The following is a 25,834-nucleotide window of genomic DNA, read 5'->3' as shown; positions in this document are numbered from 1 at the left end:
GTGAGCTGCTTGCAGAGCTGCTTCTGCTCTGCCCATGCAGGGAAGACGCAGTGTGCAAGGTGAGGGTGGGCTGCTCCGGCCTCGCATCCCTGCCGGGAGGGTTTCCCTGCAGCAGCACCTTCCCTGGCTGGGCCACCTCCTCCTCCTCCCCAGGCATTGGGACAGGTCACCTGCCTGCAGCCTCTGGAGGGTCTGGACACCTAAAGCACAGAAAATTCAATAGGCTCTGGGTAATGGTCTCAGCCAAGCTGGGTTTCCCCACCACCACCACCAGCTTTCCTTTTTCCTTTGAAAGTCATCAGGTTGGTTTACCCTAGTGCCCATGTCTGAACAACTATAAGGGCTTGGGAAAGCTTTATTTGCTGACACCATTTGTTTCAGCAAAAATAGAGATGCAGATATATCCCCAGAGAAGTGTCTGCACTGGTATGGTTTCTTTGGTCTGGGCAAACAAACCAGACTGCCCCTACCCCAGGTATGTTTGCGAGCTGAGGTACAGCAGCACATTTTTAATATGGCCCAGGCCACAGTGGCGGCTCCTAATGGGTCTGTGGTTAGGAGTTAGGCAGTCCTAAGTTGCATTATTTTTCCCAGAGATTTTTTTACTAGCCTGCTTATTCTCCGTGTATTGCCAACATGGCAAAGCCGTATGGAAGAAGCCGGCATTTAGCTGGACTCAGTCTCACAGCCTGCCTTGTCTTGAGGTGTTTTTTCAGATGGAGCAGGAGTCAAATCCAGACGCATCACTGTCCTGCTTTACAGTGGCAGCCTCCTGAGCGGCCATAACAAGGTGTTGCCTTTAACTTGGTTACACTTACATCACGTTAGAAAGCAATTCCTCTGTACGTCTGCTCCCTGTTCTTGAGGATCCCTTGGAGGATGGCTGGCGCTACACTGGTGTCCATAGGTATAAATAAGCTGGTCAGCCCCAAACCACTCAGATCGGTGGGCCTTGATCAAAAGGGTTCTCTTTTTCTTCCCCCTCACTTCAGATTTTTAAACTGTAATAGTTTGTGTATGTCTACAATGGGAATTTGATTTTTTGTGAAAATACAATTCTGCTCTACACGTGAGAGAATCAGAGGGTATCTTGTTATCTCCTGACTCCAGGAGGAGGGAGTTTAAGTGATAGGTGGCATGTGATATGTAATCAGGTTGCAGCTGCAATCCCTCCTCTCCTCCCCACCCACCCCAGGTTACAAATGGCAGAGGGGCTGCAGGTTTGCTCCTGTGAGAGGGGGGAATTCCTTAGGGTTTGCTTTTGTGCCTTCCTCTCAGCTCTGTCTGAAATGCTCTGTCTTTTGCTCTGTGCTCATAAGGGGCTCCTTGGTCTTGGGGATTAGATAAATTTTTTTCAGTAACGTGCGTTCATTCATTATTTGTGTGCTCATGATGAAACCTGTTTGGGCTTTTTTGCAAACTTGCAGACTTTCTCAGTAAAGCAAGCACTGAACTTCTGCATGGATTAAGATTTTTCTTGCTCTATTTTATGAGAACTTGGCTTTCCTTTTTTTTTTTTTAAGATGTTTTTTGGCAGCAAACAAAACTTTATGCTTTGTAGATTGCCTAAGTTAGGGTCCCTTGGCAGTGTTACAAGACAAGAAGATGTTTATAGCTGATGATAATTACTCTTCCTGCAGTAGAAATGCTTAGAAGCCCCACTAAATGTTCATGTCTTAATTACAGAGGATTTATTTGAAGGGGGGGAAAAGAATTCCCACAACTCTTTTCTCTCTCCTTTCCCCCCCTCAGTCCTTAATACAATTTAAGGAAAAGCAGTTTCTGAAGTATGTGAAGGTTTCTTCACTCTGCCTCTGGTATAAAATCTTGACTTTTTTCTTCCTTTATTCATTTGCTGATGAAAAAGTTTCAAACTTCAACCTGAACAAAGCTGTTCAGTTTTGCCCCAAAAGCAGATAACCTTCCATTTGCATACTGGAAGTTTGAATAGGGGAAAAGAAAACCTGAACAAACAAACAAAAAGGCCTGCCTGTTTTAGTGTGAGTAATAGAGGGAAATGGGTATATAGGGTTCTTCTCACCCTCTTGGCCGTTTGGAAATAACGCAAGGCATACACAGGAAAGAGGAAAAGGTTTGCATGATGCTTTTAAGAAGGCTTCCACCTGTCTCTTCTACCCCAGCAAAACCACAGCAAACACTGGCCCTGCTTCCACAGTGGTGTTGTTGCCCGATGCAAATGGGGTGACTCCTGTGGCCGGGATTCGCTGCAGGAAGCACATGCAAATCCGTCGGTTCTTTATAAAAAAAATTATCTTTTTTTTCCCCCCCCCCAACTAGCCTGGAAAGAGTTAAAATTCCCATGGAAAGGGTAGAAGAGGAGGGGGTGTCCATCTGAATTTGAATAGATATTCTTCCTTCTTTCACTGGTGTGTACTTTGCCTCTTTTAAGGAGGAGATGAGCAATCCAGTGTAAAGTTGACTATTCCCACCTTGTCTTTCAGCTGTCCCCGAAGGAGAAAGTGGCCCCGGGTGTGGTGGCAGCCATCACTTCAAGGGTAAATGATGAATTTATTGGCATTGATAAGGATGGGGGGAAATATGCCAGAGCTTGATGGCAAAGCACTCCTTTTGCTCCTGGGCTGGGGACAGTGCTTTGGAGCCAGGCAGCTTCTTCGTGGTTTGCCAGGGGTGCAAGCACATGCATGTGGGAGAAAGCAGGGTCTGCAAGCAGGGATCAGACTTCAGGAGAGAAATCAGCTCAGTTTGCAAGGGGGAGAGAGGAGAAGGGAGACTTCATGTCCCTCTCTGAGAGCACCTTGCTCTGCTGGTCCTCGCCGTAGGTAGGGCACCAAGCACTGGCCCGGCTGAGCCGTCCCAAGGCACAGAGGGTGTGGGAGAGGAGGGAAAAGCTGGGAGGGACCCCCTGCCTCTACAGGTGTGATGGAGGACGGTGTCAAACTGGGAGCCTCACCAGAGGCAAGGAGGGCTCCCAGTGCTTAGACAACCCCTCATCCTCGGCACAGGAGAGGAGCATGCGAAAGGTGGGAACACAGCAGCAAATTGGGGAGGGGGGGAAGGAACGAGGGGGATGCAAAGAGCAACAGGAGGGAAAGTGCATCCTCGGAGCTGATGAATATTCTAGTGACTGTATGTTGAGGAATCAGAAATTTGAAAGTCTGATGGTTTATTATAATTACACATTCATTTGTGCTGTTTAGTGGCAGCCACATGTGCCTGTTGCCTGGGACTGTGACCTGTTATTAAAATCAGTTGTGCCTCCTTTTCCAGAGATCAAGATGAGCGGTGATGCGGCAGATTCCACAGATACTCGGCATGAACCTGACCAGGTGGAGCCAGGTAAGGAGGGTCCGGGATGTGGGGGGCAAGGTGAGGGAGCCTGAGGAGGGAAGGGAAGGAAAAGAAAAGGGGGGGCACAGGTGCTGGAAGTTTCTGTCCGTGCCTTGCTCGACTCCTGTTGCTGCTACCTTGCGCTCTTCCAACCAGGCTGAGAGTTGATCAAGAATGTGCTCGGGGCTAGGATTGCATTGGTATCTTGACCAGCATGCAAGGTCCTTCTGGAAGGGCAGTGAACCCATGTGTGTCTCAGTAATGTCCTCTGCGGGTTTAGCATGGGAATATGCTCACGTCTTGCCAAAGGAATAATGCCACTGAAACGGTCTTGGTCTGCTCAGTTTAGCACAAACAGCTCTTCATTTTAAACAAGGTTCGTGTCGGGAATGTTTCCTTAGACAAAACTCCCTGGGGACTAAGTTGTTTTTGGCCACGTATATGTAGAAAAATGGAAGGGGCTTCAGGGATAATCAAATCCAGCTAGATAATTCCAGCAAAAATATATCGCTCTTCATCTTGAAGCACGATTGGGTTTCTCATCTCCACTACTCCCACCTGACGGCTGCTCCGACTCTCACTGCTCCATGGCTAGAAGCCCCAGCTATCCCTGAATAGGGGAAGCTGAAGAACAGGGTGATCCTCTGAAGATCATAGTGTTGGTGTTCACACTGATTTCTGCCAGGTTACTTACCAACTTCTGGACTGCCACAAGGTGTGATATACACCAGAAAAATCAGTTTTGTATTTTCTGGCATCGCTTCTGACCGCTACTGCCTGCAACGTGCTGTGAATGCAAGCCCTCAAGTCTGTAATTTCACAAAAGCTCATGGTCAGATTCCCTTTCAGGCAAGAAACAGCTAAATAATAAGAAGAAATATTTTAGCATCCACTAGGTACGACAAATTAAGATCATTAGAAACTGTGAGGCTCACCTGTAGACTTAGAAATAAACACCTTTTAAAACCAAAACCGGCAGAAAGAATGTAGAAGGCTCATTGTTCCTTGAGTAATGAAGAGCCCCTGAGCTTGGGGTGGGGTGTGTGTGACAGGAGATTAAAACTTTACACAGAATGATTTCACTGTTTCTTTTTTACTTCTGTCATTTGAGATAACTTTAGAAAAAATGAGATCTTGGTAAAGCCAGAGAACTCTAGGCATGTTTTAATGGGACTAAAGCTACCACTTTATTTACACCTTGCACTGAGGACTAGAGCTCCTCTGTGCTCACAGCAATTAAACTGGGTTATTTGACATAATCTAAGGTAGAGATAAAATCTGGATCTATTCACATCCATGAACTCTGAATGACTTTGGTCAGGTCAGCTTCTGCTCAGGGCTTTCAGATGACCCCAAGTTGTTTTTTGAGATAAATGTTCCCCATCCGCCTCGCAACAGGCATGTCCCCAACATCCTAAGCTCTTTCAGAAAACCCTGGTGGCTGTCACAGGGCCTTAAATTGGCAGCCAGAGGCTCCTGAGATGTTTTTATGCATCTTGGCACGCAGAGTTGATGGATAACATAGTTGAATCAAGATTAGGGAAGGTGTATTGAGAGCTGGTATTTGGGTTTGGTATTGGCTGGTACTACATGTAGTGGGAGACGTTGGCTGCTGCTGCTGTAGTTAATAGTGTTAAACAGGTGAGAAGCTGGCACCACAGCTGATCGGGTAAAATATGTTTTTCAGCTTAAGCTGCCCAGACAGGCATTAGTGTTAGCTGTAGCACCTCTTTCTAGTGGTAATTGAGAAAAGAAAGCAGAGAAGTGAAGTCAATTTGTTTTAAAATAACAAAAATGTTTGCAGCAGCACTAGCTCTGCTCTAGGAGCCTTCAAATCAAGCAGGGAAATCAGAACAAGCAAATCTCCTTCATTTGCAAAAGAGTGACACTTCCCTGCGGACTGATACAAGGAACCTGTTCAAATTATTCTTTCTTCTAATGCATCCCCCGTGACTGGTTGATCCTTTCAGGATCGTCAGAGATCACCACATCAGGCTTAGCTGTGATGAGAGACGCTGCAGAGAGTTGGATGCTTCTTGTGGGACTCTCTAGCAAACAGCCACAACCCCTCCTGCGGGGTGACCGGTCCCCTGCAGGACTCTCAGAGAGGAGGGTGGCCAGGGCAGCCCCACACACTATTGCTCAGGGGTGTATATTGTACTTCAGGTGGCGTAAGCTGGCACATCAGCCCCACGGGCAGTCACGTCTAGCCAAGCCCACGGAGGGTCTGCCTCAATGCTTTACCTAAAACCTCTATACATCTTTGTTGGCTTCCCCCCTCCTCTTTCCGACCATTCTGTTTTTATAAACAACAAAGCTCTTTGTACTGAAACTCCCTGGAAGTTTTTATTTTCCCTTATACACATAGTTAGAGGAATATTTACTGCAACACCTAATAGTTTAGTGTTTTGTTTACTAGCTTCATGTGGGAAAATCTGTTTTCCAATGACTCATTAATTGAAGACCCATTTCCTAATGATTTGGACCAATCCACACAGCTCCCCAGGAATCTTATTACCCCCAAAGGAGAGGGCAGTTACCAAACTGACAATATTACAGCTTATAAAGAACGAAAATCCTTCTAGGTCCATATTTACAAAGGCCTTTCATCACCAAAAGATGCAAACAGACTCCAAAAAGAGTTGTGTTTTTTTTTTTAAAAAAAAAAAACAAACACAAACAAAAAAACTGGAGGGAGTTGGGTGCCAAAATGCTTTTGTAAACCAAGCCCTTGATCTAAAATTGATGCCTAAAGATCTGATGGGAAGTGTCAGTAGCAGAAGCATAATCTCATCCTTTCATATCTCCGCCAGTTCTAGGCTTAGAGGGGGAAAAGGGGTAATTTAGGGCATTGTTTTACTTTGAAAGTGTTTAAAATAATCGTGGGGTTTTGGTTGGGTTTTTTTTTTGAGAAAATTGTCAAAATTGTTCATCTTTCATAGGAGGTTAGAAAGCTAAGCTTTTGTTTGTTGGTTTTTGTTGGGGTTTTTTGTCAACACTGATTTCATAGAAAATGCTTCAAAGCTTTGTAGCAAGATATTCTCCAACCCCCCACATTTGTTTGATTCCACGGGCCTGCCACGTCTACTGGTTGTAGTGAAATGTTGCCATTTTACAAAAAGCTACAATTAAACACCCAAAATTCTAAGGACCGTCACCTACCTTGCCCAGTCCTGTGACTCTTAAGCCTTCCTGTATGTTACTCTGCCTTTTTTATCACAGTACATGTGAGAAGGGCAAGAGGGGAACAGGCACGAGTGCCTCTGGCAAGGGCTGTGGGTCAGACTGCCTCCCCCCATCACCCAGGAGCTGTGCAGGTCAGCCCCAGGCTGGGGACCGGTCCGGGTCCTCTCTCCAGTCAGAGGGTCCTCTTTGCCCTCTCCTGCCTGATGCCAGCGTGGTTTAATGCCTGGTGTGCGGCAGCCGTGGCTGGGCTCAGCTGGGCTCACCGGCAGTCCCACTGACTCCATGGGGGGTAATGACAGGCAGGAGTTTTATGCTTGGCTGTAAGCTCTTTTCATCTTTTTAAACTGATGAAAGCCATGCCAGCAAGTTCTGGGCTGATTTTTTTTATGGGAACTGTGGGGGCTTGGCACTGCAGAGTGTCGCCCCTGGTCTTCAAGCCGAGAGGCAGAGATCTCCCCCTTCTTGTGGTTTATCTAAGCCCTCTGTATCTGATGCAACAAAATGCTGAGGTGGGACTTGCCTCTGTCTGTCTGTTTGTTTGTGTCAGACACTTGTTCCCCGTTTATCTGCTTGATCAAAACAGGTTACACCAAGCAAAGCTACTTCCCTTTGATTTCATTTGTTGAGGCTATGGGGGGGAAGCCAAAGCTTTAACAAAAGGGCGATAGGGAAGCTCTTCAAACACAACCATCGGTAACTGAATAGCTGCAGGCGCTCCGAACATCTTCCCTCCCCACCCTGTACCATGGGGAACTGGCCGGCCTGCCAGAGCCCAGGGCGGGGTGCGATGGGCACCCCGGCGCACGGGGAGAGCAGCTGGGGTGTGGATGTGTGGGTGCAATATAGGACAGCCCTACGGCGTAATCGCTGCCTCGGGAGCAGCTGGTATTGCTCCTGGGACAGTGGCGCTTGGCTGACCTGGCAGCTTCGCCGGGCTGCATCACTCCAGGCTCTGGGGGAGCAGCAGCCAGGTGGAGGGGCGCGGTTCCATGGGGAGGGCACACAGGGCTGGAAAGCCGGGCTCTTGGCCGGCTCTGACCCCAGTAGCAGGGTTACCCAACCCTCACAGCCTGGGTAAGCTATCTGAGCACACCAGGAAGGAATAAAGCAGAAATCTTCTCCCTGAAGGAGACCCTTTCTTTTAAACCCCAAGAAAGTGGTAAGGAGCTACGACGCATCTGCTCCTGTGGTGTTCAAATGTGTCCCTGTTGAGGAGACATGCCTGGGAATGTCGTTCTTCTCCCCCTGCATCCTCGGCTTCATCCAGCTTGTGCCTGGGGAAGGAAGTCAGCATGAGATGCCTCCTGCCGCGAGACACCCAGGGTCCCCTGGCAGCGGAGGAGAGAAAGCCAGGGCAGCTCTGAAACTGGGTGCCAAAGCTTCCACCCAGGCAAAAGTTCCTCCCTGCACCCCGGCTTCTATGTCAGTGCACTTGGCATCAGCATCAAATCCATATCAGGGCAGATGGAAAACCAGAGACCTTGTCCCAGTCTGCCCCTCTGCCACGCACTCCCTGTACGAGCTTAAGCCCCCTCTGTTCCTCAGCCCTGAGGCGAGGGGCCTGGGCTCCTCTCCCACCCCTTTGCCAGGGCACAAGCTCTTTGCTGTGGGTGCTGCTGTCCCCAGGAGCGGGCACAGCTGCGGGCAGAGCGGAGCGCTGGGCTCCGCTGGGCTCCGGGAAGGCTGGGGCTCACTGCGCTCCCACCGCAGGTCGCTTGTAAACGTGACGGCTCAGGCTGGGACAGAGCATGGAGCTCCGAGCTCTGTCAGCTTCTAAGTCAGGCAAAAAGGCACGTGTGGGGGCAAGGGGGGCCAGCCCGAGCAGCGCGATGGCTTGTGCAAGACGAGCGGTGGGTGCCCCGGCTGCACTGCCTGCTGCGCGGGGCTCGCCTTGCTGCACGCGGGGGGCTGCTCGGGCTCAGCTTCTGTCTTCTGCCTTTTGTTGTTACCTTGGCAGATGGGGCTGGAAAGAGAGGGCCAGGCCAAAGCCTTTTGAGGAAACTTGTCCTTCCCCGGCCCCACGCTGAGCCTAGTCCTTGGCTACACCTTTGCTCTCCAAGGCCAGCTCTCCCTGGTGAAACTTTCCTCAAAGCCTCCGGGATTTCTCTTGTCTCTTCCCCCCCGCAGCCATGCACAGCCCCAGGACAAGTCCTGAATAAATGAAAGCAGCAGCAGTTGGGCTGGAAACAGCTGGTTGCTATGGCAATTGGGCCTGCTCAGGATTTGCATAAGGCTGATGATTTTCATAGCACAGCCACATTTAAGGCAAGCAGGAGAAATTTCCATATTCCCAGCTCCAAGTCAGTTGGGGCGTGGGGGAGGCCAGGAGGGGGGTATTTGAAATTCAAATGAAGGTGATTAGGGTTTGAGGTTGGGTTATTTTATTTTTTTTTCTTAAACATCCCATTATGGAAGAGGATAAAAAAGGACGGGGAGGGGAAAGGGGAACAAAAGGCTGGTTTGACTTGAATCAGAGGGGCAAAGGAAGAGCTGGTCTGATCTGCCTCTTGCCTCTGGTCTAAGAGAAGAGACTTGCCCTCTCCCAGCACCTGCAGGTGAAGTGTTTTCCGTGGGAACAACGGCTGCCCTCAGGTTTCCTTCTGGAAACTGCCTGAGTCTCCCACACTTGCTGTCCTGCTTTCTGCCCCACACGAAGGGTATGCTGCACTCAGAGCTGCAGCGGGACTAGAAGATGGGGTTTCTTTGAGGCATTGCTGACAAAGGAAAGGCGTTTTTATAACCCAGGGGTTTCCACCCAAATTAGACACTTGAGTCTTCAGTGAAAGCTTCCCCTGGAGTCTGTAGCTGTCTGCCTGAGTCAGCACAGGTTCACTTTCCCTGCTGACAAGCCCTAACTTTCCCATGGAGATGCTCTGATGCCCTGGCGCGGTCTGTCTGTGTCTTTAGAGCACAGGGTGAACATGAAAACGGCAGCCCTACCTGGCTGCCTCGAAAACTCCCCATCCTGTTCACACTTTCCCCTGCTCCCTTTAAAAAACACTCCTTAGGGTAAGCCTTGGAGCAGCAAGCATCCCAGAAGGGCACGTTAAGGCTCCAGGGAACTGGCTGGTGCCTGATCAGCTTCAGCTTCTGCTCCCCAGTGCTACTGGACACAGCTGGAGGGAATTAGGGGCAGCCACTAAAATGGAGAGAAGGTGATTTAAGCGAGCTCCTACCACCTGGGTTTTTTCCTGCTAGTTCTGGAGAAGCCATTGGTCTGACTGCTGGGAACGCTAGCGTGAGGGCTATGGCTTGGTATTTGCTTGAGTCTCCAAAGTGAATTAAACTCCTGAGGAGTGTGCTTGATGCCGAGTATCTTTTTTGCTTAATAGAACCGCATCCTTCTCAGTGCAGGTGAGCATTTTGCTTCATGTGCAGCATGCAGGTCAAGTGTTGTTTGCAGTTACCATAGTTGTTGCCGCTCTTTTCTTTACCAGCTCTTGGGTAATTTTTTAACTCCAATTGTTGTTTGAGGTGAGAGATGTGACTCTTGTCTCAGTTAGTGTGAACAAGTTAATTTCTCAGCTTCTAGAAAATGCACATTGTAAGGCGCTCTGCATCTGGCCTGTTTTGTCACTCTCTGATGGCATTGCGCTTTATCAGCTGGAGTGCTAAAATCTTCAGGATAGGTGAGATTAATCTTAATTTTAGATATTCAATACTTGGAGGCTGAAGCCTGACCTACTCACCCCAGGCTCCTTGTACAGTCAACGATGAAAATAAGTATCTCCAGAAGGTGATTCATCTCTCTGCCATCTATCTTGGGGGTGAGATGACTTGCCCTCTGGAAGCGCCTGCTTCCTCTGCGTGGCTGTAAAGGGAGCCTAGAGCAATTGGCTCAGAAGTAGACACCTAAAAATTAGACATCTAAGCCCAGGCAGCTGAATCCCCTGCCTGGTGTCTGCCTGGCACTGTTCCTCCATCGCCATTCAGCTGTTCTGAATTTCCCTCCCAAATGCACGCGGCAAAAAACTGATTCCCTGTGGGAATTCCCCAACACCTGTTAAAGATTGAAATCACCTTCTAATTCCCTGTCCCTTCTGTGCAGCTGAGATCAAACTGTGAGGCAAATTAAGCGTGTAGCTGGGTGGGAAGGGGGATAAGGTTAGCCTTCTGGTTGCAGCCCTGTTTTTGTCGTCGGGTGAAGAGCCACGGGCGGCTGTCACTCCCCACAGGTGACATCTGCATGTTGTGGCATGTATTTGCCTTGCGAAGATGAAGGCGCACTGCAATCCTGATTTTACTCTTCTCCCATTACGTTGATTTTATCCTCAAGTGCCGGACTGGCTCGGCGGCTTCCAGTGGGAATTGTGTTGGTTCTGATAGAGCGCTTGCCTTTGGTTTCCAGAGCAAATGCCATGTTCCAGGCGAGGGGAACAGCAGCGGGTGGGGGGAAGCTGTCCGGAACTGTTCTGCTGCTCCCATCCCCAGAGAAACCTCCCCAGGCAAACTCGCACCAGATCTGATGCCAGTGCTATGCAAAACAGCTGCCAGGTGAACCAAGGAGAGCAGCACAGTCCTCATCTGCGTGCTGCGGGGAGCCAGCTGAGCTTATCGCTGCCTTTTCCCCCCCTGTCCGGAACAACCACAAAGCAGGGAATGACGGCTGGTTTGATGCAGTGGTTCCCAGGAACCACAGTGCGAGGGGCTCAAAGCAATCTTTCTCCATTTACAATCCCAGGGCTTCCCCAGTTTGGTGCAATTTAAGGAGGGGAGGACTGCATCTAGCAGACACTGGAGACTTTGGATCCCATTGTGTCTGGCTGGTGTAGCAAGAGGCAAGTTGTTGGCTGGTGTGAAGCTCCATTAGTATTAGTGGAGTTCAGGCAGTTTACAGCAGCCGAGAATCTGCTGCCACTTACACTTTTATTTCTTTTTATCTCCTGGAGCTAGAAAAGATTAAATCTTAAGTGCAGATCCTTGTTGTTTGAACAGCCCGTTCCTTTAAGGAGAGAAATGACTACTTCAGTGTGAGTCCTGATATTGACAGAAACTGGGAGGAAACCGAGTCTATTTTTAAAGTATTTGTAGGGAAGTTACTGATTTACCTGAAAGAGGAGAGTTGTTATCCCCATCATACCCGAACCTCGGCTTGCAGCTGGAATAGTTTCAATTTACTTGAACACAAGCTTTTAACGAAACAGAAAACGACAAGATTTGTTTGCAAATAAATCTGTGCACAAACACTCGCTGGTCCTGCTGAAACGTTGAAGGGATTTGGGTATCCAGCTCCCATTTACATAACCACTGGGAGTAGAAATAACCTCGCCCAGTTTTAAATATCTCACTATTGGACATCTAAGCCTGAACTAGTTGCCCCTGGGTCCCTTTGTAGTCAATAAAGAGAAATAGTCATCTCCAGAGGGCCATTCATCTCAGCTTAAGATAGGCGTCTAAGATAGGTCAGATGAATGGCCTCTGGAGCTGCCTATTTCTCCTCACTGTCTACCAAGACAGCCTGGGGCAGCTATCTCAGACTTAGACGCCCAAGCTACAACCGAGTTAGTGTCAGTCTCTGTGCATATTTGCAGTATGCTCCACTGTCACAAAGTACCTGGCTGAGGTGCTCCTGAAGAGCCCTGTCCATCTGCAGTGGAACGCGCGCGAGAGCGGCGGGCAGGGCTTGGGGGAAGTTCTGCCTGGCCTGGTAGGGGAGGAAGAGGGAAAGGCAGGCAGCAGTCTGTCAGCTGCACCTGATTGTGAAGGGAGGAAAAAGTAAGAGATGGGAAGCTTGGAGGAGGAGGAAAGAAAGTGCGGGAGAGCTTGGGCCTGGCGGTAGCGATATGGAGTGAAACTCCATTCCAGCTGTGCATCTCAAGCTCCAAGTTTTGGGGTGTACGGTGGTGACTCAGAGCCATCATCACTGGCACCCAGGGATTTCCCTCAAGGTCTTTGAATCTTGCCTCATCAACGTGCTGCATCTGAACGTGAGCGAAACTTCTTGTATCCAAGAAACCAGAAGATTGCCTTTTCCTTCCTGTTCTATTTTAGCAACTGGGAACTTTATTTCCTCCTCTCCTCCTTGCCTTTCTTCCTTTTAGCTACTGCCTTTAGATTGCATCAAACCCCCCCGTGGGTTTCAAAGGTAGAAACTGCAGGCCTTGAAGATCCTCACACAGTCCTGCTCAGGTGTGTGGATACTGATTGCGATCATCTATTAACGCTATCAGCATTCCCATCGTTATATGTGCAGTTGTTGGCTCTTGGGGCGTAGAGCTGGAACGCAATGAATGAACAAATTCCTCGGGCGGGAGCAGCTGGAGAGAGATGGTCAGGGAGCAGATGGTTACAGCGAGAGGCGCTGGAGCACGGAAGCACGTGGCAAGTTGGAGGCTGTCATAGAGTAGGGAGTTACACGGACGAAGGTAAAGACCTGAGATTGGGAAGAGAAAAACCTTTGAGTAGCAGATCAGGAGGAAGACAGAAGCAAGGGCTGGCTACAGCACAGCAGAAATGCAGACAGGCTGGGGGAGAAGGTGCAGATCTTGGTGGAGTTGCAGACAGTAAGAAGACAGAGGAGGTTTCAGAGCAGGGGGGCAACAGCTTGTTCTGCTCTGAAATGCTCCGGTATTGTTTCATAGCAAAGACCTACAGCTCAGCCTAACTGGAGCAACAAAGGCAGCTCAGTTTCCGCAGCCAATGCTGTTAACGTTGCTGATTAAATCTCCAGAGCTGTTTCTAGATAGCAGAGAACAGGGTGCCATGAAATTGTTATCGTTGACTCTAAAATATTTTGCCATCTATGAATAATTGTACCAAGCACGCTCCCCCTGAGGATCTCAAAGAACCGTGCTGATTCACCTGGGAATATTATGTGTACGGTGCAAGCTGAAAAACTGCATGCTAGGGTAGGGTAGAGGCTTGTTCAGATGAAGAAAGCAAGTCAATGGGAGAGCTGGATTTGCACTCCTGCCTGCACAGCCTCTCTTAACCGCTTTCCAACTCTTTGCAAGAGAGACATGAACTACTGAAAAACACGATGTGTTGAAGCTTGATCAGATCACAGGGTACAGGCTATGCTTTATGGGGAACGTTATACTGGAAAAAACAGGAGGAGGTGGCCCTGGGGGCTTGTGCCAGTGGGATGTGAACAATTTAAGACTGTTTATTACAAACTCAGTTGGACTGGAAGAGAGTGACTTAGGGAATGGATTGCAAAGGGAAGGGGTTTCTTGGGGTTGCCTTTGCAACTAAAGAGGCTTCGTGGAATCCCTTAAAGCATTCATATCTGTGGAGCGTACAACCTTTCCTCTGTGATGTTCTTGATGAATTTGGCAGGTGTGATGGGGGGGGTGGGGGGGGGATGTTTATCATCAAAGGGGAATGAGTGAGGGCCTGTGCGGTACCTTCAGGCTGAAACCTGTCTGATTTTTCCCCCTGTGCCTGCCAATCTCTTTTGGAATCAAGGAGACGCCTCTTGAGCACAACCCCACGGCACCCTCTGTTCCTTTAGATATCCCATAATTACTCAGTGCCACATGGGTTCCTGAAGATCCCTGGTTAACAGCCACGGCCACCTGTTTGCTATCCTCTCCCACAGTTAGTTCTTGCTTCACATACAGTGCCTTGGTCTTGGATTTCCCTGGAGATTTGCAACATCCTCCAGCTCACCTCTGCTGGAATCTCCCTTGCAGACAGTGAGCTTTCCCCTACCCTCACTGCTTGGCCAGGTGTCTCCCAGGCAGAAGCGCTTCTGCTACACTTCAGGAAAGGCTGATACCACCAAATGTTGCAGAAGCTGCCTTGGTACTTCCATTGCTGCTGTCACATTGACTTCACCTCCCCCCTCCTCTCATTGCTCTCACAGTAAACTGAGCTGGGCTAGCAGCACCTCTTGGGTTATGTGTGTTCTAAGCTCTGGAAAGTTTACATCTATGTTGACTGTCATTAATGCTGAGGTATTTTTCTGTTTGTTTCATTGTAGGCAATGAACAGAATGGGCTGGACTTTAACAGGCAGGTAAGACGCTCCCTGGCTTACCACGTATTTTCCTGCTTTCTTGAATTACTGTTTTTTAATTGCTCATCTTGCTGAGTCCCAGGCAGCTACTGCTAAGAGATAAAAACTGTTAGGTCAGAAGCTACCATTAAACAGACCACATAAGTTCTTCCCAATTGCCTTTGTGGGATAGAATGACAGATTAAACTTCTGGTTTCCAGGCCTTCCTATTTCATAGAAGTTCAGTTAATTATAGAGTTTCTTTAAATCACCATTAGCTTGAGGCTTTTTCTGGCTTTTTAATTTTTTCCATTGTCATTTAGATACAAAAGGGACCACAGCTACACTGGCAAATGCGCAAATCCCGCCCCAAAGTCCCATGCATTTCTACTGCTTGTGACACTGGCGCTGAAAGCCCTGTGGTATGCAAGTCTAAGAGCACAGAGCTGACTCACAGGAATATCAGCAAGGACTGAAGATGAGGTGGTTTGAGGTCTTGGAGTGCGTAGGTCAAGACCAGGCCTGCCTACAACGGCAAATACCTCTTTGCAAGACAGTGGGGAAAGGGACAGCAGATAAAAGCAAGTGCTTCTTGCAGGGCAAGAAAGTTCTAGTTACGAATGAACGTGTGAAGGACCGTTGCCTTTGTTGCGTTTGCTGTTATCCTCCTGCTTCATACAACTAAATGCAACCCCTGTCTCACTGAGTGCCTGGAGATTTTCACACATGGCTCTCAGAAATCCCCAAATCTGACATCAGAATTGCCAGGGGAGGAAGGTGACAAGGTGACAGCCCCGCAGAGCATATAGATCTTAAATCTGTGCAGGCACATGCGAAAATGCTCTCTGAGTCCAGAGCTAAGGATCCTGTGGCTGTCGGTGGAGCTGGACGTGGTCCTTGTAAAGAAAAAGAGGAGGTCTGGAGAGTGAACCCCCTGCCCTGCTGCAGGACCCCAGGGCTGGCGGCAGAGCTGGAGCGAGGAGAGCAAACGGGGCTGTAACTCCAGGGGCAGCCGCTAGCACTGGAAGCAGGAGTTGGCACTCTTAACAGTATGGCAACCTACCCGCTTCCAGTCATGCGTTCCCCGAGTTCAGGGGTTGCAATCCCTTGCAAAGGCTTCCAGCTAGCAGCAGGTGGGCAGCTGAAGCTTCTTGCCATCACTTTTCTGTCCTTCAGGCTTGTCTTGGTGGCTTTTGTCTGACAGACGTCAGCAAGCTGCTGTTTGTTTGTTTGGTTTGGCTGCTCTGGTTTTGGGTGGGTCGTAACTTCCTATCAAAGGTGTCTTAACACGTTCAGCCATCTTCCAGGTTTTTGGAATACCCAGCTGAAAACAAAAAGTCTTGTGTCTCCAGCTCTGTGGATTGCAGAGCCCAAAGCACAGGCTTTCCACACGCCAAGAGAAGAATCCAATCTGCTTATAACTAGTGATAAAAGAAAATTCCCTCAAGACAGAAATAAGCTATGAAAGCACAAGATCGTTACATGTTACAAACTTTTCCTATGGCAACACCACAAAGATGTTAGAACTGGGAGCGGGGCTGGGGTTAATCAAGGAAACGCTATTGAGTGTGGTGAAGCAGTGTGATTTACACCCGGTGATGATTTGACCCATTATCTTTAAGGTCCTAGTCCTCTGCATGCCACTGAAGGAGCAGGTGCTGGTGACGTTGCGAGGGCAGACAGCCTCACAGTTAGCAGGGTTTGGGCCAGTGTCTCCTTGATAGAAAGATTTTTCTCCCCCAAAGAGGCGGTGGGTTTATGACAGCCTTTTGTCGCATTCACTTCCCACTTCAGTTTTTCTCCTTCCACCAAATGGGCACTGCAAAATCCTTTTGGTTTGTGCCAGCACATCTCTTTGTGTAACTGAGTAGCAAACCTGACTGGGGACTTATCAAGGTTTAAAAACCCAAAGCCTGAAAACGTGCTCGTTTTAATGTTTTGGGGTTTTCTGGTTTGTTTGTTTGTTGGGGTTTTTTTATGTTGTTGTTGGTGTTGTTTTTTTAATCTGGTCCGATTACCCAAAACATAGGTAGTGTCCGCAGAAGGGGTTTTCCAGTGATGTCAGGGATGGGGATGTAAGTGCGTGAGAGTGGACACAGGTTTGTGCAAATGGCTCTTTGTCTCCCTCTCTTGGCCCTCTCAAGGCCGTGTGTAGACTTGAGCCATTATTGTTATTATTATTATTATTATTATTGTTATTTTAAATGAGCATGAGCCCAAATGCACACGGGTTATACACTCACGTTTCAGGCTGACCTCAGCTATTGCTGAATTCATCTTCAATTCAGCAAACAGATTTCAAATGACGGGAAAAAGGAAGAGGGGAGATATGGAAATATCAAAGTGTTTTCATGTAAAATCAAGTGCTGAGCTCTTTAATTAGGGGTGGAGGTTGGTGGGTTTTTTAATTTTGGTTTGGGGTTTGAGGTTGGTTTTGGATGGCTTTTTTTTTTTTTTTTTTTTTCTGTTACCTTGCAATTCAAGTTTTCAAACTGAAGCCAGAGAAGTATGGTTTGAAACACAACTCCAAACTGAATGCAAGAGCTGCTGAGCTTTCTTTGACTTTATTTGGAGTGCTGGGCGCTAATCGCTTTGAAGATCATAAATCTCACATCATTTAAGCCTCTCCCCCAGTCTTTGTAGATGGCCTACATTTCAGGTCTGTTTCCCTCCCATGTTATGCTCCAGGCAGGAAGGGAAGGGTGGAGTGACCTGGTTAGACCCCTTACTTGCCTACCAGTTCCCTGCTGTGGCTGCTCTCACCCTGAAAACGGGGAGGAGGGCAACTCTTGCGGAGTTTGAGGTTTTCTCCCAGTTTGTGGGTCAGCCCTGCGCTTTATGAGAAAGCTGCCTTCTGATCCCTCAGCCTATTTGGCAAACATTTCTTCCCCCCTCCCCTCTTCAAACTCTCCTCCCACCTGGATGCAACAGTAATTTGTATGTGAATGAGAGGGAAAAGGGTGTGTATGGAAAAAGAAGCATCTTCTGCCTTGCCTATCTGGTTTGGCTTTTTATTTAGTGAGTCTAATACTGGTTGTTTCCTGTTTATATCAAGGGAAATGCAGGGAGATGGTAATAAACTTTCACCTTCAGTGCTGGCAGCCTGGATAGGGACATCTGCTGCTTGTTGGTTTGGGATCGTGTCCAGAGCGTGGCAGGGACAGAACTGAGTAACTCGGCAAACGTGGCTTCAGAGTCTTGCCATGGAAGGGCATTGAGTGGGACCAAGAGAAGGTCCAACTGCAGGTGTGGAAACGGGAACCTTTACTTGCTGTAATGTGGTGATCCTTACCAGGCGGTGCTGCTGCGGTCTCACCAGCTCTTGTTTGGTTTATTTCCCCGTCCGCCTTCAAGGAAATATTGCGCTGTTTGTTTTTGTAGATGGCTCTGAAGAGAACTGTCCTAGAGAGCCAGGTAATTCACCCTGTGCCTGGAGTTAGTCCCTGAGATAATGTTGCCTTCTGGAATTACACACACGGAGCTAGGGCTGATGGTTTTGAGAGATGAAGGGCTTGTGTGTGCAGTGTGAGCGTTGCAGCCCAGCACACGGTGCTGTGTGTTAATCCGCAGCTGGAGGAGGAAAATATACAGATGCTGAATCACCGATTTATTTTCCATCAGGAAAGTAATGTGTAGGATCGTGTCATCTGTTGGTCCTTGCAGCAATGCAGTCTCTGAGTGCCAGGGAGGAACGAAGGCTCAGATCTCCTCTCCTTCCAGAAGACGGAAGGTGCAGTCCCTTCCAAGCCTTTTCATGGTCTCAAGCACTGAACTCCACTGAGAAAAAATACGTCTCAAAATAAAGCTGAGAGGTTATGTGTCGTTAGTGCAGGAAAGGCTTAGCAGGATCTGCATGTAACCAAATATGCCATGTGGTTTCATTCCAGCAGAAGGCTAACCCTTGCAGACAGGCTGTCATTTGTTTAATGATAATGACAGGTTTGATATTTGTATCGATGTGAAGGTGATCCTGCCGTGAGACCTCACAATATTAAGACAGACAAGCAGGCACTACTGTGTTTGAGCAGCCCAGGGCGCAGCACAGCTTGAATTTTCCTGATGGCTCTTTACTCCTATTACTTTGTTTTCTTTGGTTTACAGCAATAAGGGGATGTAATAAGGATATATATCTCTTTCCAACAGACCTCCTAGAAATAGGATCTTGGGATGGATTTACCTGGGGAAAGGAGGTAGCTTGGAGATGTATTGCTGGGGCAGGAGAGATCTTCAGAAAACAAAGGGAAGCATCTGGAACAAAATAAGGAAATAAGATACACAATTGAAGTGGCCTCATATTTCATATGCACATTAGCTCAACACCTACATTTGCACATCAGGTCATGCACATTGCCATTTTGACTGTTGCAGATGACTGTAAGGGACACGTTTCAAGATCACTCTCTTCCAGTGGTCAGTCAGCATTAAATAATTGAGCTGCTTAAGATTCCCCCCAGTCAGCAGGACCTGAGCAGACTTTTCTGTCCATTGAGTGTGTCCTCCAGTATATCACAAAAGAGCAGTGAGGAGCTGGGTCTGCTGAAGAATTCCTCCCTTCCAAAACCAAGTGAAGGATCCCATGTGTTACTGCCCTGCTCTCTGCAAGAGGTGCCAAAGAGGTTCCCCTCCCTCAGGACCTCCTTATCTAACTCCTCTCCCTGCCCTGTTCATACCCGACAGAGCCATTGTCCAAGGAAACTTTAATTTTTGAGGTTTATGTGGGGTTTTCAACAGTTATTATGAGGTAATAGAGTGGGTTGCCTCAGGTCGTCAGAGCTGATGTCCTGTAGACACACTACGAGAAATTAAAGTGGGCAAACTGCATCTGAGATCTAAAGTCACTGGTGGCTCTTTTTCAGTGCCATTAATAACACTCTGACCTTGTTTGGTACTTTCCACCCACACGTCTGAAGGTATCGTGCTAATGAATTTTGCATCCTGGTGCCTCTGGAAGGTAGGGAGGTGTTTAACCCTGTCTTACAGATGAGGCAGACACAGGCTGACTACCTGGCTTTTCCCAAAGATGCTGAGCACCGTGATTGCAGTTGAAATCAGTGGATGCTTTATAGGACAGTTGCCTGTGGACATTGAGGTGTATTGTAATCCCGGGACCTGCTCCCTAGCAGAGCTGGGATATGGACTCCGATTCTCTGATTCATAGTCTTGTGCTCAACCACAGACAAGTTCTTCCTCCCCTCCATCCTTTTGAAGGTGGAAAGAAGGGCCTAACTTGCTAGGTAGTTTGTTATTAATATCTGGGATGCAAAACTCCCTGCAGATTTAATTTTGCTCAATCAGGGCTTCCCTCCCCCCAGGGATCTCTCTCATACTTCTTCATTCCACTTTGTGTTCCCACCTCCCCCTAATCTCCTGTGTTCCCTACATGTCATTTCTGTTCCTGCTTGGCTTTTCCCTGTGGGTAGTTCAGGTTTCAGTCTGCCCTCCAGATTTCCATCCCAGTCCTGTTTTGCCCTCCTCTCAGGGGGAGGTTCACATCCTGCTTCCTTCTTCCCTCTGGGGATCAATTCAGATTTCACTCTCTCTTCTCTGCATTGCCCCAGGGTATCAGCCCAAGTCTTGCATCTGCTTTTCATCTCTTGAGCCTTCACTAACTGGAAATCAGCCTGACTGTCCGTATCTGCCTTGACTGACACTGGATCTAAGCTGAGCACCACCTTGGCCTTTCCCTTTTGAAGTTTCCCTGCTCTGTCCTAGGGACAGACTGATTGCATAAATTTGTATGTGTGCGCTGGTTCGTCATTGAAATGCAGCCCTTTGGGAAAGCATCAGAGAAAGCCCTGGCTGGAGGGGAAGTCCTCTGTTTCTATATACGGCGCTGCTTTGCTTAGGACAGATATGTAGAGGAACCCCTTCTTCAAGCTAGTTTGGTTCTGGCGCCTTGCAGAGGCCCTCAGATGAGATCGCTGGGAATGAACTCCCAAACCAGCCAGTGAGTCTTGGGGGAAGCTTGTGAAGGGAAGGGGGATGGAAATGGGAGGAAGGAATTTGGCCTTCTAAAATGTTTTCTCAACAGGTGGACTGAAACCGTCGGATTAATTTTATGTTAGCCAGTAACAGTTGACAACAGCCCAGCACTGCTTCAGACATGGCTGGATTGTATCTGTTTCTTACGATCCAGCTGTGGTCCGTTCACAAACTCCTGCTTTCCTGCTCCAGGCTTCTAAAGAGCAACCTGTATTTATATGGTATTTCCTGCGCTTGTTGCCTCAGTCCACCAGTCGTGTATCTTGTACAGCTGTTTCAAAGCTGTCTTAGAGATGAGGGAGAGACAGATAGGTCTTCCCTTCATGCAAATTCCCTGCTCCGACTGGGCTCCTATCATCCTTTGGGAAATACTTTCTAGGCTCGCAGGGGACAAGCCCCAGTTTCATGGACCTGTCTAAAGGGACATAACAATTGTTTCCACAATAGAAACTAGGCTTAAGGCATGGTTGTCGCTGTCAAACCACTATTTAGGTTGGCCGGCACCTTTTTAAGCAGTGACTTGCACGAACTACTGTGCATGGATATGACTCTTCTGCCCACTGGAGGATGGCTCATCGGTAATAAGGAGAGGACTCGGAATTCTTGAAGGCCTTTCATCTGGTGAGCTCCAAGAATTCAATCAAAAGCCTGCACCACCCAGCAAGGGTGGGGCCCTATACCCATTCTGCAGAAGGGCAAGTCATAGCATAAAGAGGCGAAGGCCATGGGGTTTCCAGCATGGCCTCTAATTTTGGAAGCCTGACATCAGAGTGCACTTTCTCTCTTCCCAGAGGTGCTGATCTGCCAGTGCTCCATGTGAAATCAGTGGGCTGAACTGGGGCTGCTCAGCCCCTTAGGAGCCAGGTGTTGGGTTTATGCCAGCCAGGAGCCCTCTTGCCCAGCACGGAGAAGTTGCCTGGAGCCACTGAGCCCAGAGGAGAGAACTGGCTCTGGGCTCCCTCGATCACTAGACTTCATTCCCTCCACCCATAATGGAAACCTCTGTGATAGTCTCCAGAGAAGTTGATCTTTCTCACTCTCCCTTTCTTTTTAAATTATATTACTGGTGTGTATTTAATGCAATTCCTCTAGCTGCTCTTCTTGTGTCCCAGTTCCCTGGGGCGCGGCAACTGGTGCCAAAACAACCGTGAACCAATCCGAGAAACCGGTGGAGCTGGGATGGAGCCAGCCCCAGTCACGGGAGCCGTCTGATTCCAAATTAATTCCTTTCAAACACGGGATGTGGTGGGGAGTGCCCAGCTACCAAGGGCTCCCTGTGCCACGACTGGGTGGGTGGACACTGCTCTGCCCTCCTCCTGGGTGACTGATCCGGGGTCCGCGGTGCTGTGCAGCAGGGAGGCAGTGCCAGGTATTTAGATGGCTCATGACTAGTTGACAGCCAGAGGGCACAGAGAGTCCAGAATAATCACAGCTCCCTCCCCCTAGACAAGAGATCCATGGAAAGGGGAAATTTTCTCATGCAGGGAATTTGGAGAACAGTTAAGGGTCTGATTCTGGCCCCAGAAAAGCCCAATAAGGCAACATTGCTGCTGACTTCAACAGGAACATGATTAGGCTCCGGGGAACCTGTGTGAGCATGCAAGAGGGCATGGGAGAAGCCATGAAGCCTGGTGTGTGAAATCGGATTGATAAGGAAAGGGGCAGGGATGCAGCCCAAGGTGGGAGCAGAGAAGATAAGCACAAAGGTGTAGGCAGAGGTGGAGTTCTGGAGAGCTTTGGAAGTTGGGCAAGTGAAATTGAGAGAGATGCAGGGAGCAGTGTGACAGCGCATGAGAAGGTTGGGGCAGAAGGGCAGGACCTCTGGGCTGAGAATGGCTAGGGAGGAAGGGGCAGGGAGAGTCCTGGAAAATGGAGACGTGAGAGAAATTGCAGGCTTAATGGTGGTAAAATTGCTTTCCATGCTTTGTTTGGAGGTTCTCACCATTCTGACCAAGAAAATGGTATCTTCCCCTCCCCTTTTTGTAAATGCTTCCAATCTGCCGTGTCCACAGGCCTTGCCAGAGAAGGTACCACATGCCTGAGTACCAATAGCAAGAGCAAAGATGCTCTAAGTGGTTGCTTTTCAGTATGCTGTTGCCAGTTCAGTGCTCCCTGAACATGGATCGCCTCCCGAAAGCAGCAGCCAGCTCCTGTGCTCCCGAGGCTCTTGCTGAGGCTGCAGCCTCTAGCGCGAGTGCATCCCGTGCCGGGACACGCTGCCCTGGGCAGGCGCAGCTGCGAGCGTGGCCGTTTAGGGCACGTGCTCTTCCCACCTCTGGGTTTGGTCCTCCACCCCCTTGCCCAGCACCTGCTTTTGAAGCCTGCTGTGCTACCCATGATCGTCTTGAGGTTTATCATTTGGCACAGAAGTGTGACTTCTTTTTCCTGTTCTCTGTTTAAAAGCAAAAATACTAGGGCATGCTGTGTCAGAAAGGCCACGAATGCAAAGCTGAGCGTGGTTCTGTTTGTTTTCTTCTGTGAAGCATGCAGCTCTGTTACTCTGAAGGTTTTGATTTCCCACCCCACTTCTACTACAGCTAAGGCACAACTCTTAACATCCCGAGCTGAAGCTCAGAGGAGGACAAAGCATATTCAATCATGCCTCAGTTCATAAATGCAAAGGCCTCATGTAACTGTGATGCAGGTGTGTTGAGGTTAGGAATTACATTTTAATTTTTCAGTGTGCTGTCATCGCTGAGTTTTAGGATATAGTCTGTTAGGCATTCAGCGTGGGATTAATTCCTCTTTTATCATGCTGTCAGCTTCTGAAAAATCCCACCCTCTGGTGTGAAAGGATATCAGAGATTACAGAGTGAATATCGTTGCATTGACATAAGGGTTTTCTGCTTTTTTCCTGCATGTCTGTGAAGCCTTGCCGTACGTGCAGGATAGTACATGTGGAAATAGTAATTGCAAGCCCATTATTATTATTATTGCTATAATTTATTATTAGTGTGTTTTTTATTTTATGGTGCCCACGTGTGCAGGTAATTCCCAGAGAAGTACACTTACGCCATGGGAAGGTGGGAAGGCTTAGTTAACTGCAATAGCCTTGGATCCAGTTCTGATACCTGTTTCTGTCGTAAAACTTCCTCCCTTCACTCCAGGCGAATCACTCTGGGGCCGCTGCAGACAGCCCTGTTGTACTGAATAGCACTTTGGGGGTGACTGGGCCCTGGAAGAACCGTGCCCTTTGTTTTCACCAAGGGACAATTGGTTCAGACCCTCCGTGTGCACCTGATCCTCCTCTGCCCAGGGAAACAGCCTTACTGCTCTGCAAGCAGGGGAGGGAGGGATATGAGTAAGTCAAACTCTTAAACAGTTGTGAGTTGCTGACTATGAGATAAGCCAGATACAAAGGCAGATAAATATCTGTTTCAAAGAGGTTACCGTCCAAATAGAAACTACACAACAAATATGATGGTTTTCTATCTGACAATAACGACTGCAGCTCCCGTCTGGTAGCTGCTACGGGAGAAGGCTGACATGGCTCTAAGGGCCTCACGCTGGCAGGGTACGGAGATCTCTTATCTTAGATTTGGGGAAAGCATCCGAGGCTCTGGGTGCTGAACCAGTTGGTGGGTCCCACCTCTGTGAAGGGGATGATGGAGCGGTGCTTATGTTACATCAGAAGCGCTCGCCGAAAGGAGGTGTCGGGGCTGCACCCAGGCTGCCCGCTTTGGTGCCGAATAGGTGAGGGAGACCAACCCAGCCTGCCAGCGAGCAGGGACCCTGAGCTGGGCCAAGTGACCAGCAGAGCCAAAGCCAGGGTCCTGCCTGAGCCGTGGGACCCGACCGCCGGCCCATCGAACCAACGTGGCTCAGCCGGCCGGTCCATCGGACGGGTACGGGCTTCCACGCAGTGAAATCGGAGCTGCTGAGGTGAATCTTTCCAACTTCCTCCTGTACGGCTGGCTTTTTACAGCTCTGCAATATGTCTGCAGGATGTTTTCATGAGCCGAATGTTTGCCAAAAGTTCACAGATCAGTTACAAAACAGATGTACTCTATTTTTTTTTTCTTCTCTCCTTCTTCCTACTGGTAAGGAAGAGTTTGTGCAGTAATTGCAGGCAGGTTGGGAGATGTTTTCTTCATAATTCTCCTTCTTATGAAATGTTTATGAAACACCTTCCACAAATCGGTTACGCAAGCAGGCTGAAGAGCTTTGATCATTTTCCATCACCCTCAATATGTTTCTTAGTTTGTTTTGCTTTTTGTTTTTGTTTTTAGGCCAGAGATAGGTAAGAAACAACCCATCCTTGGCCAGGCCCAGCAGACGTGCTAGCCAAGTAAGGAAAGGACTCTCCTTCCATCCAGTCACCCTTCCTGTGTTTTTCACTCCCATTGCTTGGGGGCAGCTGACCCTATTTTAAGGCTGTGAAAACATCCACTTGAGATTTGCAGGCGTGATTCCCTTCCTACCCCGGAGCAGCCCGAGGTCGCGGGGCGTATGGGAGCTGCCACCTGCCGTTACCTCCTCCGGAGGCTTCAAGCTCTCCCGGCCCTGCCTGGGGGCTCCCCTCCAGCCCGAGGGGAGAAGGTGCCCGTGGGTTCCCAGCCAGCAGCCCAGCTCCCTGGCTCTGGGTGAGCAGGATGTGTTTGCAGCACTTCCCTTGGTCCCGCTGTTTCACGAGCTTATTTTTCCTTACAGAGGTTTATTTCCCCAAGTCAAACTCAATGGGAAGAAAGTTAGGTTTGCTCCCGATGACTTCTTGTTCCCCGTCTGGCCTGATCATCACGTAAAACCAAGGTCCTAAGGACCACAGTGGGATCTGCTCCTGGTTCTAACTGGATAACTGTTGCTCACTTGCAATGTTTCAGCAGGGTTCTCGTCAAATACCTACACAAGGTGACTCTAACCATTTTGAACATCTTTGGTTCCTTGAAAACTTTTCTCATATTTGTAGAAAATGCTTGCAAATAGGTGTCAGATGCACTGGGAAAGGAGAAGGCAACTCCTCCCTGTGTTTTATTAATTAGAAATTTACATTATTTTAAGGGAGTCTCATGATATTGAGTGGCCTCGCCCACAATGTGTGTGGTTTTTTGGGGGTTTTGGTTTTGGTTTTTTTAATGTACAGTTAGTAATATTGCCGGTTTAGCCAGGGAAAAAATGAAGGTGCAGGATTTGCATAAACCATCCCAAAAGTTTTGGATATACCCCGAACTCTTGCTAATGAACAATTAGCCAGCTGCAGGCCTGTTGCGGAGAGGAAGAGGAGGGAGAGGTAAATTTGAGCCTAAACCCAATGAAAATAGGTGCAGGGGAGAAGGATTTGTCAAGAACACCCAGGTTCCCGCCCACTGCGCAGGAGGGAGCCGGAGAATTCCAGGGACGGGGGAAGGAGCAGTGGGAGATGTTGTTGTTTTTAAATCGGGAACCGGTCCTTTGCCAAACCCACCTCCCGTTCTCATATTGT

The 25,834-nt window shown here is 48.7% G+C and overlaps 1 protein-coding gene across 1 annotated transcript in view; it reads left to right on the top strand.

Annotated features, from left to right (window-relative positions):
- Window positions 1-25,834, top strand: part of POU2F3 (POU class 2 homeobox 3) — a 42,495-nt gene that overhangs the window by 2,032 nt on the left and 14,629 nt on the right. The window contains exons 2-4 of the mRNA XM_013303755.2: window positions 2,463-2,516; window positions 3,250-3,318; window positions 14,420-14,454. Coding sequence (XP_013159209.2) covers window positions 2,463-2,516; window positions 3,250-3,318; window positions 14,420-14,454 — 158 coding nt within the window. The remainder of the gene's footprint in view (window positions 1-2,462; window positions 2,517-3,249; window positions 3,319-14,419; window positions 14,455-25,834) is intronic.

This window comes from Falco peregrinus, chromosome 15, assembly GCF_023634155.1.
Source record: "Falco peregrinus isolate bFalPer1 chromosome 15, bFalPer1.pri, whole genome shotgun sequence".
In the NCBI taxonomy this organism is placed as follows: domain Eukaryota; kingdom Metazoa; phylum Chordata; class Aves; order Falconiformes; family Falconidae; genus Falco; species Falco peregrinus.
The sequence above is the reverse complement of the archived record's forward strand: the minus strand, read 5'-3'. Positions and strand labels throughout refer to the sequence as shown.